This window comes from Oryctolagus cuniculus, chromosome 1 (assembly GCF_051225735.1).
Source record: "Oryctolagus cuniculus isolate XC-2025 breed Fujian yellow rabbit chromosome 1, ASM5122573v1, whole genome shotgun sequence".
NCBI lineage: Eukaryota > Metazoa > Chordata > Mammalia > Lagomorpha > Leporidae > Oryctolagus > Oryctolagus cuniculus.
Genome location: NC_142867.1, coordinates 233,209,143 through 233,225,646, shown reverse-complemented (window position 1 = coordinate 233,225,646; position 16,504 = coordinate 233,209,143). Strand labels below are relative to the sequence as shown.

At 64.4% G+C, this 16,504-nt stretch overlaps 1 protein-coding gene across 1 annotated transcript in view; it reads right to left on the bottom strand.

The window, feature by feature from the left end:
* Positions 1 to 15,469, bottom strand: part of NCS1 (neuronal calcium sensor 1) — a 50,607-nt gene extending 35,138 nt beyond the window's left edge. Inside the window, exon 1 of the mRNA XM_070058088.2 lies at positions 15,061 to 15,469. Coding sequence (XP_069914189.1) covers positions 15,061 to 15,124 — 64 coding nt within the window. The 5' untranslated portion in view covers positions 15,125 to 15,469. The remainder of the gene's footprint in view (positions 1 to 15,060) is intronic.
* Between the last annotated feature and the right edge of the window lie 1,035 nt (positions 15,470 to 16,504).

The window sequence follows — 16,504 nt, the reverse complement described above, 5'->3', positions numbered from 1 at the left end:
AGACCTGAGGGAGCTCCCGGCTCCGGCTGCAGCCTGGCCGAGCCTCGGCAGGTGCAGGCACTTAGGGAGTGGCCCAGTGGGCAGGCATTCTTTTTTTTCTCAGTCTCTCTGCCTCTCTATTTTTTTTTTTAAAGGTACTGAATCTTTGGCCTCTGTGACTCCCCAGGGAGGCACCGCCTGCTCCGACTACAGGGCCCGGTCACCCCGGCTCCCTCGGTTCCCGGCTGTGCAATGCTGGGCAAGTGGTTCAACCTCTCCGAGCCCGGGTGTCGAGGCAGACACAGGCCACAACTGTGCGCGCAGGAACGAGGTAAAGACGTGAGCGCCAGGGGCCCGGGGGGCGGCCTGGGCCCTGTGGTCGCCTGTGTTTGCCAGCGCCGTCCCGTCTGCCCCAGCGGGACCCGACACAGCAGGTGCTCACGCCGGAAGCAGGTGCAGCTACTTTGAGCCTTTCTGAAGGTCGGCATCGTTTCCTGGCCAGCAGAGCCCCCGACGCCACCCCTGACGCACACCCCCCCACGAGGCGGGGCCCCGAGAACTGCCCTGGGCCCCGGGCACCGCTGCTGCCAGCTTCGGGATCTTCCAAGAGAGGGGACCCCAAGACGGGTGAGCCACACCTGCTGCCTCCGTGGGGCCTGCGAGAGCTCGGGGAAGATTCTGGGGCCCAGCCAGGGGCCTGGTGCACGTGCCAAGGTCAGACCACGGGAGACACGGAAGCCTCCCACCTGCCCGTCGGAAAAGCTCCTCTCTACTGAGTCCTTCTCCCTGAGCCTCAGCTTGCTGATCTGTGAAGTGGGAAGAGCAGAGAGGCCGGCGGAAGGAACAGATTTTTTTCCCCCCTTCACTCATCCAACAACTGATTCTCAAGCACTGTCAAGGGACCAGGCCCTGGGCGGGGCACCGGGGGCAGGGCAGTGCCCCAGACACAGGGCCTTGTCGAGTCCCTGAGAGCCATCCCTGCTGCCCCCCAGTATCTGTGTTAGCAGGAAGCTGGAATCAAGAACGGAGCCGGGAGGCCGGCGCTGTGGCGCAGCGGGTACGGCCCTGGCCTGCAGTCCCGGCTGCTCCACTTCCGATCCAGCTCTCTGCTCTGGCCTGGGAGAGCAGTGGAAGGGGGCCCAAGTGCTTGGGCCCCTGCACCCGCGTGGGAGACCCAGAAGAAGCTCCTGGCTCCTGGCTTTGGATCCATGCAGCTCCTGCCATTGTGGCCAACTGGGGAGTGAAGCATCAGATGGAAGACCTCTCTCTCTCTCTCTCTCTCACTGCATATCCTCTCTCTGTGTAACTCTGACCTTCAAATACATAAATCTTTAAAAATAAAATTAAAAATAAATAAATAAAGGCGGCACAGCAGCAGGTGCGTGGCTGTGCCGGGCCTCCCGGGGCCAGGCTGCCTCCTCCCCCGCCCCACTGTCTTGGAGTCTCCTGGCCAGCATCCCCTCCCCCCACCCAACCCCAACTCCTGCCTCAGTTCCCTCCACGGCGGGGTACGAGGGGCTGGCAGGGGCTGGGCTGGTCTCCGGCACAGCTAACACGGCAGGGAAGCCTAAGACAGGCCCAGGCAGAGCACAGGGGAGAAGTGGGGAGAGACCCCGGGGCGGCCCCCGCAGTGGTCAGCGGGCAGGCTCGGGGCCACCTCCCTTCCCCGCCTCTGCACCTGCGCCCCCTGCACCTCTGCAGCACACAGGGGAACCGCAGCTCGCCCAGGCCTGGCACTCGCCAGGCCCCTCCCTCCGGGAGCTGAGGCTCAGCACGGCCCAGGCTCTGGCTCGGGGCCTCGGGGCCTCCAGGCCTGGGAGGCAGCGTCCCTGGACCTGCAACACTCCCAGCGCCCCACCGACGCGCGCCAGGGCCCCCAGCCTTCTTCACGACCCCTCCCGCGGGGGGCCGGGCAGATTTAGCAAACAAAATGCAGGACAGGGCAGGCAGTCATTGAGGTCCTACTCAGGACACCTGCAGCCCACATCGGAGGCCCTGGGTTCGAGGCCCACTTCCGCTCCCAATGCCAGCCTCTCGCTCGTGCGCACCCTGGGAGGGCAGCAGGGGATGGCCTGAGTCCTTGGGTCCCTGTCGCCCATGTGGAGACCAGGATGGAGCTCCAGACTCCTGGCTTGGTCCTGGCCCAGCCCTGGCTGTTGGGGACATTGTGGGGTGAATCAATGAATGGGCGATCTCTCTCTAAATAAATAAACTTTTTTAAAACCTGCAGGATGAATAACAGTCATTTATGAATTTCAGAGAAACAACAAAGAACTTGGGAGGTCTGGCAACACTCAAGTGAAACAGCCCCTCCTCCAGGAAGCCCTCCCCCATGCACCCCAGACCAGCAGGCTCCCGTCGCATCGTGCACTGACCTCTCTGGACCTGACTGTTGACCTGACAAGTGCTCCCCACCAAACTGGGCTTCTAGGGGGTGGCCTGGGCACCCCCGGGTCCAGAGGTGCCTTGCACAGGACCCCAGGGCTCCCGGAGCCGCCGGGCCTCGGTGGCTGAGCCAGCCCAGAACATTTCTCACGGGGCTGGAGCCAGTGAATCGGGGCTCACAGCCCAAGCCCCTGAGCCTCACGTTCTCGTCACAGCCGCCCGGGCAGGCTGGGGACCCCAAGGCCCACAGAGCGGGAGGCGGGCAGGAGCCCGGGCTCGCAGCTGGGCGTCTCCTGTGCTCCGCACATCACGGCATCGCGGGGAGCAGAAGGAGAGCTTCCGCTTTCCCCCACGGCGCCAAAAATAGCCCCAGCTGCCTCTGAACACGGAGCTTCTGGTTCCTCTGAAAAGCCGGGAGCAGGGGGGGCCGGTTCCCTCACGGGCTAGCGCCTCGGACCCATCGCGGCTTCCCGGCAGGTGACAGAGGCCCAGGGGCCCCAGGCCAGGGGCAGAGGGGGCCCAGGGAGGGACGAGGAGAAGCTTCACCCCGAGAGCAAGGTGCCACAGTTGTCTGTCTTTTCATTCATTCCGGGCTCTGCCCTAGGAGCCGGCGACACAGCGGTGAGCCATCGACGTGGCCCCGTCTTCCCAGCATCCACTGCTGAAGGGGAGTGGCAGGGACAAATAGGCCATCGCCCTCAGGCCTGAGGGTGACACTGGCTAGGCTGGGGACCCTTCCTGGGGACGCACGCCTCCACCGACTGTGCCCAGGGTCACCGGGGAGCTGCCCGGGAGCCGCCCGGGAGCCGTGGACCGGACCTCCCCCACCTGTACCCCCCAACTGAGAGAGGTGCCCACTGCCCATATTACTTTTATTTTTAAAATATTTATTTATTTATTTGAAAGGCAGGGCTACAGAGAGAGAGAGAGAGAGAGAGAATCTTCCATCCTCTGATTCACTTCCCAGACAGCCGCCATCGGCTAGAGCTGCACCCATCCAAGGGCAGGAGCCAGGAGCTTCTTCCAGGTCTCCCATGCAGGTGCAGGGGCCCAAACACTTGGGCCATCTCCCACTGCTTTCCCAGGCCACAGCAGAGAGCTGGATTGGAAGTGGAGCAGCCGGGACTCAAACCGGTACCCATAAGGGATGCAAGCACCCTTTACCCACCACGCGCCAGCACCGGCCCCGCCCACTGCCCATTTCACACACACGAGCCTGGCCTTCACAGGAACCCACCCACTCCTGGGCCAGGCTCACCATCATCTGCCATTGCACACGTGACGGCAGGAGGCTCGGCGGGAAAGGGCTTGGGCAAGGTCCCAGGCCACCGAGCGGAGGAGCCGGGCCCCGGCCACCCAAGCCTGGCAGGTCCCTGAGTAGGAGCCCACAGAGCCGAATTGGGTTCCTTCTGCGGGGGCCTGGGGGTGCAGGGGAGGGACCTGAACTCTCACCCGGAGCTTTCCGGCGCCCGCATCAGCTTGTTGGTTTAAAGGAAAGAAAGAAAAAGAAAAAGAGGCCAGAGCTGAGGGGGGCCGGGGGCCGAGCCCCGAGGCTGGGACAGGAGGTGGCACTCACGGGCCACCTCCCTCCCGGCTGAGAGCCCAGGCTGGGAGCGAAACAGGACAGAGCTATTTCTGCCCTGTGCCCAGCATTCCTCAAAGCCACATTCCTCCCGCCGGGGGCCAGAGCCCGGTGGCCCAGCCGCCCTGCCAGCTTCCTGGGGCCTCTGCCAGCGCCCAGAAGGATCAAAGCCAGCAGCTGCCCGGAGCTCCTGCCCGGGCCAGGAGCGCCTCCCTGCAGGCAGCGTGCTCAGGGCACCCTGGGGCTGATAAGCGATGGCTCCCATCTCACAAAGGCCACAGAGGGGCGGGCCACACCCAGGACCCCCAGGCTCCCCGGCAACTCCACCCCCACCCCATCTCAGAGGTGACACTCACAGGCCAGGCCTGCCCTGTCTGTGGCTCCACGCTGTGCACTGCACAACCCATGGCCCCCACCTGGCACCCCTGAGGACCTGGTCTCTCGCTTTGCTCATGGAACACCCCCTGGGGCAGCCAGGGTGCTGCCACCTCCCCTGGGGCTACACCCTGCTCTGCGGCCCCCCATGCAGGTTCCCAAGAACAGGGGAGGCACCTGTACTGTCAGAGGGGGTACGCTGCTCCTGAGCGCACGGGCACAGTGCCAGCCACAAGGTCAGCCCGGGGCCTCCCCCAGGCTGGCTCAGGCTGAGAGCCTCCAGGGCACGGTGCCGGCGGGGTGGGGGGTGGGGCAGCTGCCCACTGCCCGTGCCGTCAGTGCGCTTCTCCTGCCCTTGCTGGAGGAAGCCCCCAGGCCCCTCTCGGGGGCAAAGCACCTGGAACCAGGGGCCAGCGCGGTGGTGCAGTGGGTAAAGCTGCAGCCTGCAGCACCCGCACCCCAGATGGGCCCAAGTAGAGTCCCGGCTGCTCCGCTTCCGGTCCAGCTCTGCTGTGGCCTGGGAAAGCAGCAAAGATGGCCCACGTGCTTGGGCCCTGCACCCGCGTGGGAGACTGGGCCTGGCCATCTGGGGACTGAACCAGTGGATAAAAGATCTCTCACCCTGTCTCACCCTCTCTCTCTGACTCCGCCTTTCCAAATAGATAAATTTTAAGGAAAACAAAGGACCCTAGCCACCGTGCAACCTCACAGCCAGCCCAGGGAGCCGGCTGCCTGGTCAGTGCACAGCTCCTGTGGGTGCTTGGATGCCTCCAGGGAAAGAGCACTCACCACCTGAAGCAGGTTTCGAGGCTCACAGAGGGTACGAGAGGCACGGCTCTGGCAGCTCCACGACCTGGGCCTTCCTGGGGGGGGGGGGGGCGACCACCGGGGAGGCCTCGGGCACACCCTGAGCCTGTCCAGGCCTCCTCTTCTCGGTCTGTGCAATGGGCAGGACACTCCCTACTCCGGGTGTGCAGTTTCTGTACTCACGGCCACAGACTGGGCAAGTGGCGGTGTTGCCGTCGCTCCTGACACCACCCAAGGGGCTCCAGGGCCGCCCACCACCACCCCCCAGGCCAGGGCAGAGGGCACCACGAAGTGGCAGCAGCGTCGTGTGGCCCCGAGCCAGCAGCTGAGCTCCCACGCGAGTTCCTGGCCTGTCTGTGGCGCATTCACATTTACAACCTGCCCGGCGCCGCCCTCACGCACAGCCCCACGGGGCTCGCCCACACTGCCAGCACAGGCCAGGACCCGCTGCTCTGGCTGGGAGCTGCACGCCATTGGTAGCACCATCGGCAGTGCCTGCTGCACCCACACCAGCGCCCAAGCACCTCCCCTGGGCACCAGGCCCCTCTCCACGGCTCTGAGATTAGGTGTGTGGGCTCCAGGGTCACAGAGGTCAGTGGCTGATCTACGACAGGACCCTGGCCAGCCTAGAGGCCATGAGCCAGCTTCCACTGTGCCTGGGCCCCAGCCTCATCTGCAAAACAGGGACCTCCACTGGCACCTGGGAGCAGGCAGCGGCACCAGCAGGGCCTGGGTCACGGGGAGCTGAGCGCTGGACCCCAGGTGCCGTCCCTTGCAGATCCCCCGCCCCAGCCACTGGAGAGTGGAGCGGGGCGCAGAGCAGAGCCCCGAAGTTCAGTGAGTGTACGACAGAAAGTTCATAGGGAAAAATGGAGACAAAGGATCCGTTGATTTGGGCGCAAAGAATCTTGGAAGCTCCTGCCCGGCTCCTGCACCATCTGGGTTTTCCGTGAACTTTTTGAAAACCTCTCTTCTTATCTCCCCCTAGAAAAGCGAGGCTGCAGGGGCTGGCACTGTGGCTCACTAGGTTAATCCTCCGCCTGCAGCACTGGCCTCTCATATGGGTGCCAGGTTCTAGTCCTGGTTGCTCCTCTTGCAGTCCAGCTCTCTGCTGTGGCCCAGGAGTGCAGTGGAGGATGAACTTGGGCCCCTGTGCCAGCAAGGGAGACCAGGAGGAAGCACCTGGCTCCGGGCTTCAGATCGGCATAGCTCCGGCCGTAGCAGCCATTTGGACAGTGAACCAACGAGGGAGGACCTTCGTCTCTGTCTCTGTCTCTCTCACTGTCTAACTCTATTTGTCAAATAAAAAATATATATATAAATAAAATATATAAAATAATATATATTATATATATATAAAAAGGAAAGTGAGCCCGCAGAAGCTAAGAGCCGTGCCCGCCCCAAGGTCCCTGGGGATCCAGGGTACAGTGGAAGGTGGCACAGAACCAGCCCTCGCCAGCTGGGTTCAACGCACAGACGCCCCCCCTTCGCACTCACTCCCCCCGAGCAGAGGCCTTGGCCCTGGGCCTGCCCCGGGGGAGTGGCCAGGAACCACCGGCCCCCACTGCAGCCAGCCAGGCCGCCTCCTTCCTGGGAAAGCCTGCGCTCAGCACTTACTACGTGCCTGGCCCTGGGTCTGCCCCGGGAAAGGCGTCATTGTCATCCCCATCTCACCCAGGAGGTTCCTGGGCCTCAGAGAGGGGCGTGGCCTCCAGGGTCACTCGGCCAGGACGCAGCAGGCCCCCAAGCCCTCAGCACTCTGCTGCTCTTGGCAGGAGAGGGAGATCTTCCATCCAGGTTCACTCCCCAAATGCCAGCCACAGCCAGGGCTAGACCAAGCCAAAGCCCGAAGCCGGAACTCCATCCAGGTCTCCCTCGTGGGCGGCAGGGCTCAAGCAGTTGAGCCATCATCTGATGCCTCCCAGGGTGCATTAGCAGGACGGTGGGTTGGAAGTGGAACAGCTGGGACTCAAACCAGCACTCTGATACCCGGATGCAGGCATCCCAAGCGGTGGCTTCACCTGCCACACCACAACACGAGCATCCTGGGGCCGGCCCTGTGATTGGAGACGGTTAAGCCGCCACCTGCAATGCCAGCATCTCATATGGGCACTGGCTCGAGTCCCGGCTGCTCCACTTCCTATCCAGCTCCCTCCTGATGGCCTGGGAAAGCAGTGGAGGATGGCCCAAGTCCCTGGGCCCCTGCACCTACGTGGGAGACCTGGAGGAAGCTCCTGGCTCCTGGCTTCAGCCTGGCCCAGCCCTGGCCATTGCAGCCATGTGCAGAGTGAACTAGCAGATGCAAGTCTCTCTCTTTCCGCCCCTCCCAACTCTGCCTTCCAAATCAATACATCTTTTTTTTTTTTTAAAGGTCTTCCTTCCGTTGGTTCACCCTCCAAATGGCCGCCACGGCCGGAGCTATGCCGATCCGAAGCCAGAAGCCAGGTGCCTCCCCCCGGTCTCCCACGCGGGTGCAGGCGCCCAAGCACCTGGGCCATCCTCCACTGCCTTCCCGGGCCACAGCAGAGAGCTGGACTGGAAGAGGAGCAGCCAAGACTAGAACCTGGCGCCCATATGGGATGCAAGCGCCCCAGGCAGAGGATCAGCCAAGTGAGCCACGGTGCCGGCCCCCAAATCAATACATCTTTTTTTTTTAATTTATTTATTTATTAATTTTTTTTGACAGGCAGAGTGGACAGTGAGAGAGAGAGAGAGACAGAGAGAAAGGTCTTCCTTTGCCGTTGGTTCACCCTCCAATGGCCACCGCGGCCGGCGCGCTGCGGCCGGCGCACCGCGCTGATCCGATGGCAGGAGCCAGGAGCCAGGTGCTTTTCCTGGTCTCCCATGGGGTGCAGGGCCCAAGCACCTGGGCCATCCTCCACTGCACTCCCTGGCCACAGCAGAGGGCTGGCCTGGAAGAGGGGCAACCGGGACAGAATCCGGCGCCCCGACCGGGACTAGAACCCGGTGTGCCGGCGCCGCAAGGCGGAGGATTAGCCTATTGAGCCACGGCGCCGGCCCCAAATCAATACATCTTTAAAACACACACACACATACACACACACACACACCAGGAGCACCCATACCCAAGAGGCAGAGATCTCTGGGATAAAGCTGTCCTGTGACCTTGGGGGAGACACTTCCTGTCGCTGGTACTTGGTTTGTCCATCTGTACAATGAGGGCATTGGATCAAATGACCCCAAGAGTCCCCTGCAGCTCAAAGCGTCCAGGATCGCCCAGGGCAGCCACCAAAGACACGGCCGCTGCAGCCGCGAGCCTCCCTCGTCTTCCCCACGACATTGGCATTGGTTGAGAAAAGCAATACTCGCACGGGCAGCACTGCCAGGAAGCAGGCGCACTCTCAGCCATCTCAGCCACGTTCGCTGGCAGTGTCCACTGGAACGCGCTTTCTGGAGAGCGGCTTAGCCACTTTTTTTTTTTTTGACAGGCAGAGTGGACAGTGAGAGAGAGAGACAGAGAGAGAGAGAAAGGTCTTTCTTTGCCGTTGGTTCACCCTCCAATGGCCGCCGCGGCCGGCGCGCTGCAGCCGGCGCACCGCGCTCATCCGATGGCAGGAGCCAGGTGCTTTTCCTGGTCTCCCATGGGGTGCAGGGCCCAAGCACCTGGGCCATCCTCCACTGCACTCCCGGGCCACAGCAGAGAGCTGGCCTGGAAGAGGGGCAACCGGGACAGAATCTGGAGCCCCGACCGGGACTAAAGCCCTCTAGTGGCCTGGCCGGGAGTACAGCCCCGCAGCAACACACCCCTTGGGGCGCATCCCATCGCGAGTCCAAGGGCTCAAGTCCCGGCTCCACTCCCCATTCCCGCTTCCTGCAAACCCGCACCCTGGGAGGCAGCAGGTGAGGTGAACTGGTAGGCTGCTGCCACCACATGGGAGACCCGGACTGAGTTCTGGGTTCCCAGCTTGGGTCCCCCAGTGATGCAGGCCATTTGGGGAGAGAATCAGTGGATAGGAGATTCTCCCTCTCTCCTTCTCTCTCTCTCTCTCTCTCTTTTTCTCTCTCCCTCTGCCTTTAAAACACACAGTTAGGCCGGCGCCGCGGCTCACTAGGCTAATCCTCCGCCTTGCGGCGCTGGCACACCGGGTTCTAGTCCCGGTCGGGGCGCCGGATTCTGTCCCGGTTGCCCCTCTTCCAGGCCAGCTCTCTGCTGTGGCCCGGGAGTGCAGTGGAGGATGGCCCAGGTGCTTGGGCCCTGCACCCCATGGGAGACCAGGAGAAGCACCTGGCTCCTGGCTCCTGCCATCGGATCAGCGCGGTGCGCCGGCCGCAGTGCGCCGGCCTCGGTGGCCATTGGAGGGTGAACCAACGGCAAAGGAAGACCTTTCTCTCTCTGTCTCTCTCTCTCTCTCACTGTCCACTCTGCCTGTCAAAAAATTAAAAAAAAAAAACACAATTAAAAATATACATACATGTTTAAAGCCTTTCAGAATTTCCCTAGCCCATAGCCCCTTTTTGGTTACCATCATCAAGGAGAAACATGTTCAAACATTCGGAACAGAGGTGTTTCTACAAAGGACGCCGCACAGCAGGGGCCAGCGCTGTCCCGTGGTGAGTTAAGCCACTGCCTGCGATGCCTGCACCCTATGAAACGCAGGTTCAGGTCCCAGCTGCTCTACTTCTGACCCAGCTCCCTTGCCAATGCACGTGGGAAAACAGTGGAAAATGGCCCAAGCGCTTGGGCTCCTGCCACCTATGCGGGAGACCCAGATGCAGTTCCAGGCTCCTGGCTTCAGCCTGGCCCGGCCCCAGTGGTTGTGGTCATTTGGGGAGTGAATCAGTGGATGGAAGATGTGTGTGTGTGTGTGTGTTCCTCTCTCTTTGCCTTTCAAATAAAATATAAAATAAATCCTTTTTTAAAAAAAAAAAAAAGATGAAATACAAGGGCAGGTGTTGACACAGCTTCTCCAACCACCTCCGCTTCCAATCCAGCTCCCTGCTCCTGGGAGGCAGCAGGTGGCTCCCTGCCACCCAAGGGGGACACCAGGTTGGAGTTCCAGGAGCTGGCCTGGGCCTGGTCCAGCCCTAGCTGTTGCAGAGGATGGAGGACCCCGCCCCACCACTCTGCCTTTCAGGTAAATAACCAACCTTGTACATAAAACAATGGAACCAAGGTGTTCCCCACAGGGCTACTTCTGGGAGGAGAGCAGATGATGACACTATGTTGCACTTGTAGGCTGCACCACACTATGCATCTGAGTGCCCCAAATGCTTAAAAGCTGGGAAACCCAGAGCAGACAACGGCAAATTCACCAGGTCCTGCTGAGCCCCCTTCCTCCGGGGGGGCCCCAGGCTCTATCCCTGGCCCCCAATCCACGCCTCGGAGTGCAGCCAAGGAGGCTCTTCCCAAGCCAGGCCTGGGTCTCTAACCCCTGCCTGTGGCCCTCAGGGCATGACGGGAGCCTGGACTGCAAGCCATTGGCATCGCCCACTGCCCCACGCCTGGGGGGCCAACCCTGAGGCCTAGGCCAGGAGAAAGATGTCTCCTGACAGAGCACGGAGCCAGCACCTCTGGGCTGGGGGTGGTCCCGGGAGGAGAGGGTGGGCCTCAGCCCCCTCCTCTCTGCACAAGGGGGCAGGCTCCCCCTGCCCCACGGCTCCACGGTAAACCCTTCAGTGCGCCACCGGAGCCTCCCAGGACACCTGCTCGCCAGAGAAGGAAAGAGGTGCTCCATGAGCTGGGGCCAAGAGAGGCCTGAACCCCAGACCGGCTGGCCCCGAGCCAGCTTCCCTCCGTGTGGGAGCCCTCTCGGGCCCATCAGTCTGGTGTGGTCAGCGATCAGCGAGGGGCCCACCGGTACTCAGAGAGGGTAAGCAGCGTGCCCAAGGTCACACAGCCGCTCTCCAGGATCTGAGCGCCTGCTTCGTAAGACAGGTGATGTCTCTTGCCAGGCCTACCCGCTGCGAAGTCCGACCTCAGCTTCTCTGTGACTGCGCGGTTGGGGGGGATATGGGAGGGGCTCCCTGGGCAGCCCCCAGCCCCCAGGCTGCATGGGCACTGCAGAAGCCGCCTGCTGCCTTCCCCCTGCCCAGCCCAGGCGCCCTCATGCAGCCCAGCCCCCACTCCAGGTTGAGCAGAGTCGGCAGGGGGGAGTGTGATCAGGGAGACCCCACAGACCCCACAGACCCCGCACAGCCACACGCGGCGACATCTGCTCTTCCCAACTTGGAACCCAACCCAGGGCCAGGGACCCATTCCCTGCTCTGGGTCACAGAGGCCACGCAGCTGCCTGCCCAGACGGCTCACTGGCTCCTCCCCCACACACTGCTCCTCCCCACCCAGCTACTCCTCCCCAGCCAGATGCTCCTTCCTCTAAGCTGCTCCCCCTACAAGCTGCTCCCTCTCTCACAAGCTGCTCCCTCCCCCACAGGCTGCTCCTCCCGCCCCGCTACTCCCTCTCCCACAAGTGCTCCCTCCCCCACAAGCTGCTCCTCCCTCCACAAACTCCTCCCCCACAAGCTACAACGGGCGCCAGGCACCATCGCGGGCATCAGGACTCAAGGTTAGCAGGCAAGGTCAATGCAGAGCCAGCGCTGCCGAAGAACAGGAGACGACCACCCGCTTGCCCTGGACGGAGGGTCCCTGGGCGCCTGCTAGCACTCCGGGGTGAGGTCTGCACAGGGAGGCAGGCCGGGCTGCGGGCGCTGGCGCAGCTCTGACCGCCGCGGAGGACTCAGTTTTTTGGGCTCCCTGGCAGGTCTCCGCTGGGGGCAGGAGGGATGTCCCTCGTTCCCTTCTCTGTCTCCTGAGCAGGTCAGGGTGGCCTAAAACGCGACGCATGGGGGCTGGAGGAGGCCACTTCACAAAGCAGGCCCCTGCCCACCCGGGCACACCAAAGCCCCCACAAAGGCCAGGGCGTGGGGAGACAGGAGAGGCCCCCCCATCCAAGCCACACTTAAGACCAGGTGGAGTCGAAGCCGCGCTGTCAGGTCACAGCAACGGCAGGACCCGTCACCCCCGGGGCGGGCACTGGCGCCGAAGGAGACACCGCTTAGGGCACCTCCCATGTTGGAGGGCCGGGTTCACTCCCGGCTCCACTTCCAACCCAGCTCCCTGCCAACGCGCACCCTGCCAGGCACTGGGGGGTGCACACGTGCTTGGGCCCCCGCCGCCCACATGGGACACCCAGTTGGAGCTCCTAGCTCCTGGCTTCAGCCTGGCCCAGCTGTGGCGGGCATTTGGAGAGTCAACCAATGTACGGAAGATCTCTGTGTCTCTATTTCTCTCTCCCTTTCAAGCACAATAAATAAAATTTAGGAAATAAATAATAATGCCCCTAACATTTAATGACCATTCATCACACACTATGGACCAACAGTTATCGTTGTTGGCGCCAGGGGCCGTGAACATACCCATTTCACAGATGAGAGACGAATGGCCTGTCCTGCAGCCTGGACACCCAGGGACACCCAGGGACACTCCTGAGCTGCAGGACAGCGGCTCAGACCTCCAGGAAACTGGGCAATGCTGACCACTGCTCTCCAGGTCTTGGCGGGGCACGAACCATACCATGCCAGGGACCGGTCTAGGGGGCCCTGATAATGTAATAATCTCATCTGCAAAGGAGAAGGAAGGTCTGCGAGACCGAGGGTTCCAGCCGCTGGGAGCCAAATGCCCACGTGCGGGGCAACGGCCACACCGCTGCAGCCTCATCCCTTCTCCTACTTCGCCACCTGCCACCGGGAGTCACCGGGCGCTGACAGCTCCCATGAGGACACCAGGGGCTCCCCACGCCCTCCTCCCCGCTGAGCACAAGGTGGCCTGGAACCCCCGCAGCTCGTGCCAGCACCAAGCTCTGCACGACAAACACCTGTCAAGGCTGCAAATGCCTGGGCACCAGCCCAGACCTAAGGAAGCAGAGATGTGGGCGAGCAGCCCAGGCACCCTGCGATTTAACAAGCTCTCTGGAGAGTCCACCCTCTGCAAGCACTTCCTGGGCGCTTTGTTCTCGCTCCCCCCAACACACTCACAGGCGCCCCGGGAACAACAGCAGGTGACTCCGCCCCCCATCCCCAGGAAGTCTACGCAGGTGGCCCTCTCTGCTATACCTGGGGTGGACTACGTGTGACCCCGGGGAACGCGACGGCCGGCCACGGGGCCCGGCACTGCACCCAAGTCCTTGATGACACCGGCCCGGAAGACAGTGCCCAGGCCTTCTCCCTTCCTGCCCAGGACGGCTCCATGTCTCCCAAGGCCTTTATGCGCAGCCCAGCCAGCAGTGGACGCCACTCCTAGCAAAGCCCAGTTGGCTTTCTTCCTTCCAAGCAGCCGGATCTGCGCAGGGCCAGGGGGCTGGACACAAGGAGCAGCCGGGCCCCCTGCCCTCCCCTCTAGGCCCCACCACCACAGCTTGAAGGAAACCCACAGAAGGGCTCCCGGCCTGAGCTCCGCCGTCTCTCTCTGGCACGGCCTTGGAGCGGGATGTATCCGAGTGAGAGTCCTGGCACCGCCTGGGGACCACGCGTGCCGCTCGGCTTCTCCGAGTCTCGGCGTCCTCATCTGTAAGCGGAGATGGGGAGGGCGCCCACCACGCACGCAGGCAAAGAGTTCCAGGAGCCCTGGCTCCATGCCTCCCCAGGCCCAGGCCCCCGCGAGCCCCATCTGCAGCCTGCCCGCCCGCAGGCTGGGGGCCACACCTGGACTCAGCTCAAGGAGAGCCCCGCATCTCACCAAACGGCAGCAGCCGAGAGCAGCTGAGGCCGGACAGCTTCAGCCCCTCGGGGAGCACCGCCCGGGTGTGGGGTCTCCGTGCCACACTCCCAGCCGGGAGCACCAGTCCCAGCGCCCACTCAGGAAATCCCCTTTGTTCAAACACGCAGGGCTGAGGGGCAGGGAGCCAACGCGTGGGCTCGGACAGACCTGCAAACGAGCCCGGAAGACGGATGGAGTTGGGGGGTGGGGGAGCAGAGGTTGTGCAATGCACCAGGAGAGGCTGCCTCCGGGCCTCCAGCAGCACAGGGGGTGGGCGGTCAAGGGTGGTGCAGAGGGGCTGGGTCCTCACGGCATCGGCTTCCGAGCCCCAAGCCCCTTCCAAGTCAAACCCCCAGACAGAGGCCCCTCCATCCCAGACAGCCACCCCTCCCTCCCTGTCCCCAGAGAAGCACGGGGCAGTCGGGACCCAGTGCCCAGGACTTCCTGGCACGTGGGGGTGCCTGGTGCAGACAGCGGACAGGCAGGGGCTTTGGGAAGCGGGGCGGGTAGACAACAGCCCCAGGATGCACCCAGAGATGGGGGAAGGAGCAGACCCTCCCCCTGCCCACGCGCCCAGGGAATCAAACAGACGGCTGCACCCAGTGTAAACCCATTTCCCGGTGTGGTGGTGACGGAAGACAGAGAGGATGGTGGTCAGACGGGGCCGGAGGAGGGCTCAGCCTACAAACGCTGCAACCCACAAGGTCCCTTTGCCTCCCGCCACCAGCTCTCTGCAAGGTCTGCACCCCACCCCGCACCCAACACACGCGGTGGGGCCAGGGAGGGGGCGACGGGCCGAGCTCGCAGCGTGATCCATGAATCACCCACCCGCCGCGCTCTGCCAGGCGGCTCCGCGCAGCCCCAGCCACGCTGCGCCCCGGCGCCCCCTCCCGGGACCACCGCCCACGCCCTCGCACGCCCCCTGCCCTTGCCGATGGCACCGAGCGGAGGGGGTCGCGGGTGGGCTGGGGAGCCCTCCCGGCCCGGGGGCGGCCCCCCTGCGCGTGCTGACAGGCGGCACCCGCCCAGGGCCCGGCCGGGGTGCGGGTGCAGAACAATAGGGCCAGGTGTGGGGCGGGGGCGCGGCTGCGGGTCAGGGACGCAGGCGGGGCAGGCAGTGCCGGAGGGAAGGTGGCGGCGTGCAGGCGGCGGCGGGGCGAGGCCCCCGAGCGACGGCGGGGGAGGGGTGCGGGGCAGGGGTCGCGGCGCGCGCACTCACAGTAGGTTTTCCTGGTCAGCTCCTCCACAACTTCAGGCTTCAACTTGCTGTTGGATTTCCCCATCCTCGGCGGCCGCGGCCCCCGCCCCCCGGGCCGAACCCGGCCGGGGCGCCCAGCGGGAGCGGCCGGACCCGCGCGGGCCGGGGCGGGGCGCGCGGAGGCCGGCGGGCCGGGCCGGGCCGAGCCGAGCCGAGCCGGGCCGGGCCGGGCCGGAGCCGCGCCTTTGTCTGCGCCGCGCCCGCGCGGCCCGGGGCCCGGGGCGCGGGGCTCGGGCGGCTGCGCGGCTGCCTGGCGGCGCCGGGGCTCCCGGAGCGCGGGCCCGGGCGGTCCGGGCGCCGCGGCGCGGAGCTGCGCTGGGCCGGGCGCCGCCGCCGCTGTGGCCGCGGTCGTCCCTGGTTACTGGGCTCCGCGGCACATGCTCGCTGCCGCGCTCGCCCGCGCCGCCGCCCCTGCGCTCCCCGCCTCCCGCCTCCCGCCCGCACCGGCGCGCCAGGGGTGGGCCCGGAGCCGCCACTCAGCGCCCGGCGCCACCTCCCGCCCCGCACCCGCCCGCCCCGGGCCTCCGCGCGCCCCGAGCCAGGCCGCGCGGGGGTGGCCGCGCCCCGGCCGGGAGAGGATGCGGCGTGAAGGAGGCCGGGTGCCTCCCTGCCCGGCGCCGTTCATTCATTCGACACGGATTTGTGGGGCTCGGAGGGCGGGCGGGCACTGCCCTGCCGGGTGTCGCCTGGGGCCTGGGGGAAGGTGACCTCCAAGCCCAGGGTGGGAAGGGACTCGGAGGGAGGGCCTTCGCGGGCCCAGGCTCCAGCGCCGGTACTGGCGAGCTCCCGGGCCTGGGAGGAGGGCAGGGCCGAGGGCAGGCCCGGGGACCTTTACCCCGGGAGCCGGGCCTGGCCCGCAGGGGCTGGCCGGCCGGCTGGCTTTCTCTGCCTCCTTGGGGGCAGGCAGGAGTGACAACGAGGTGCCTGGCCAGTGCTCCACCTGCGCGGGCAGAGTCAAGGGGTCTGGGCCGCGGGTGGAGGAGGTCTGGGAAGCCCTCCCGGCTCCCAACGTGGTTAGGACCCCTGTGGGATGCCGGCATCCCCCATCCGGGCTCTCCAGTGCGGCTTCCTGCTAATGCACACTCTGGGAGGCACAGGTGACAGCTCAGGTACTTGGGTCCGTGCCACCCACGGAGGAGACCCGGATGTGGCGTTCCCAGCCGTTCTGGGCACTTGGAGAGTGAACCAGACAATCTCTGCCTCTGCCTTTCAAATTAACAGGAACACATTTCTTTAAAATGTTTGATATTTCGGGGCCCAGCGTTGTGGCAGAGCAGATAAAGCCGCCGCCTGCAGCACCGGCATCCCATTTGGGCATTGGCCTGGGTCCCAGCTGCTCCACTTCCCATCCAGCGCCCTGCTCATGGCCTGGGAAAGCGGCGGAAGACTTGGGCCCCTGCAGCCG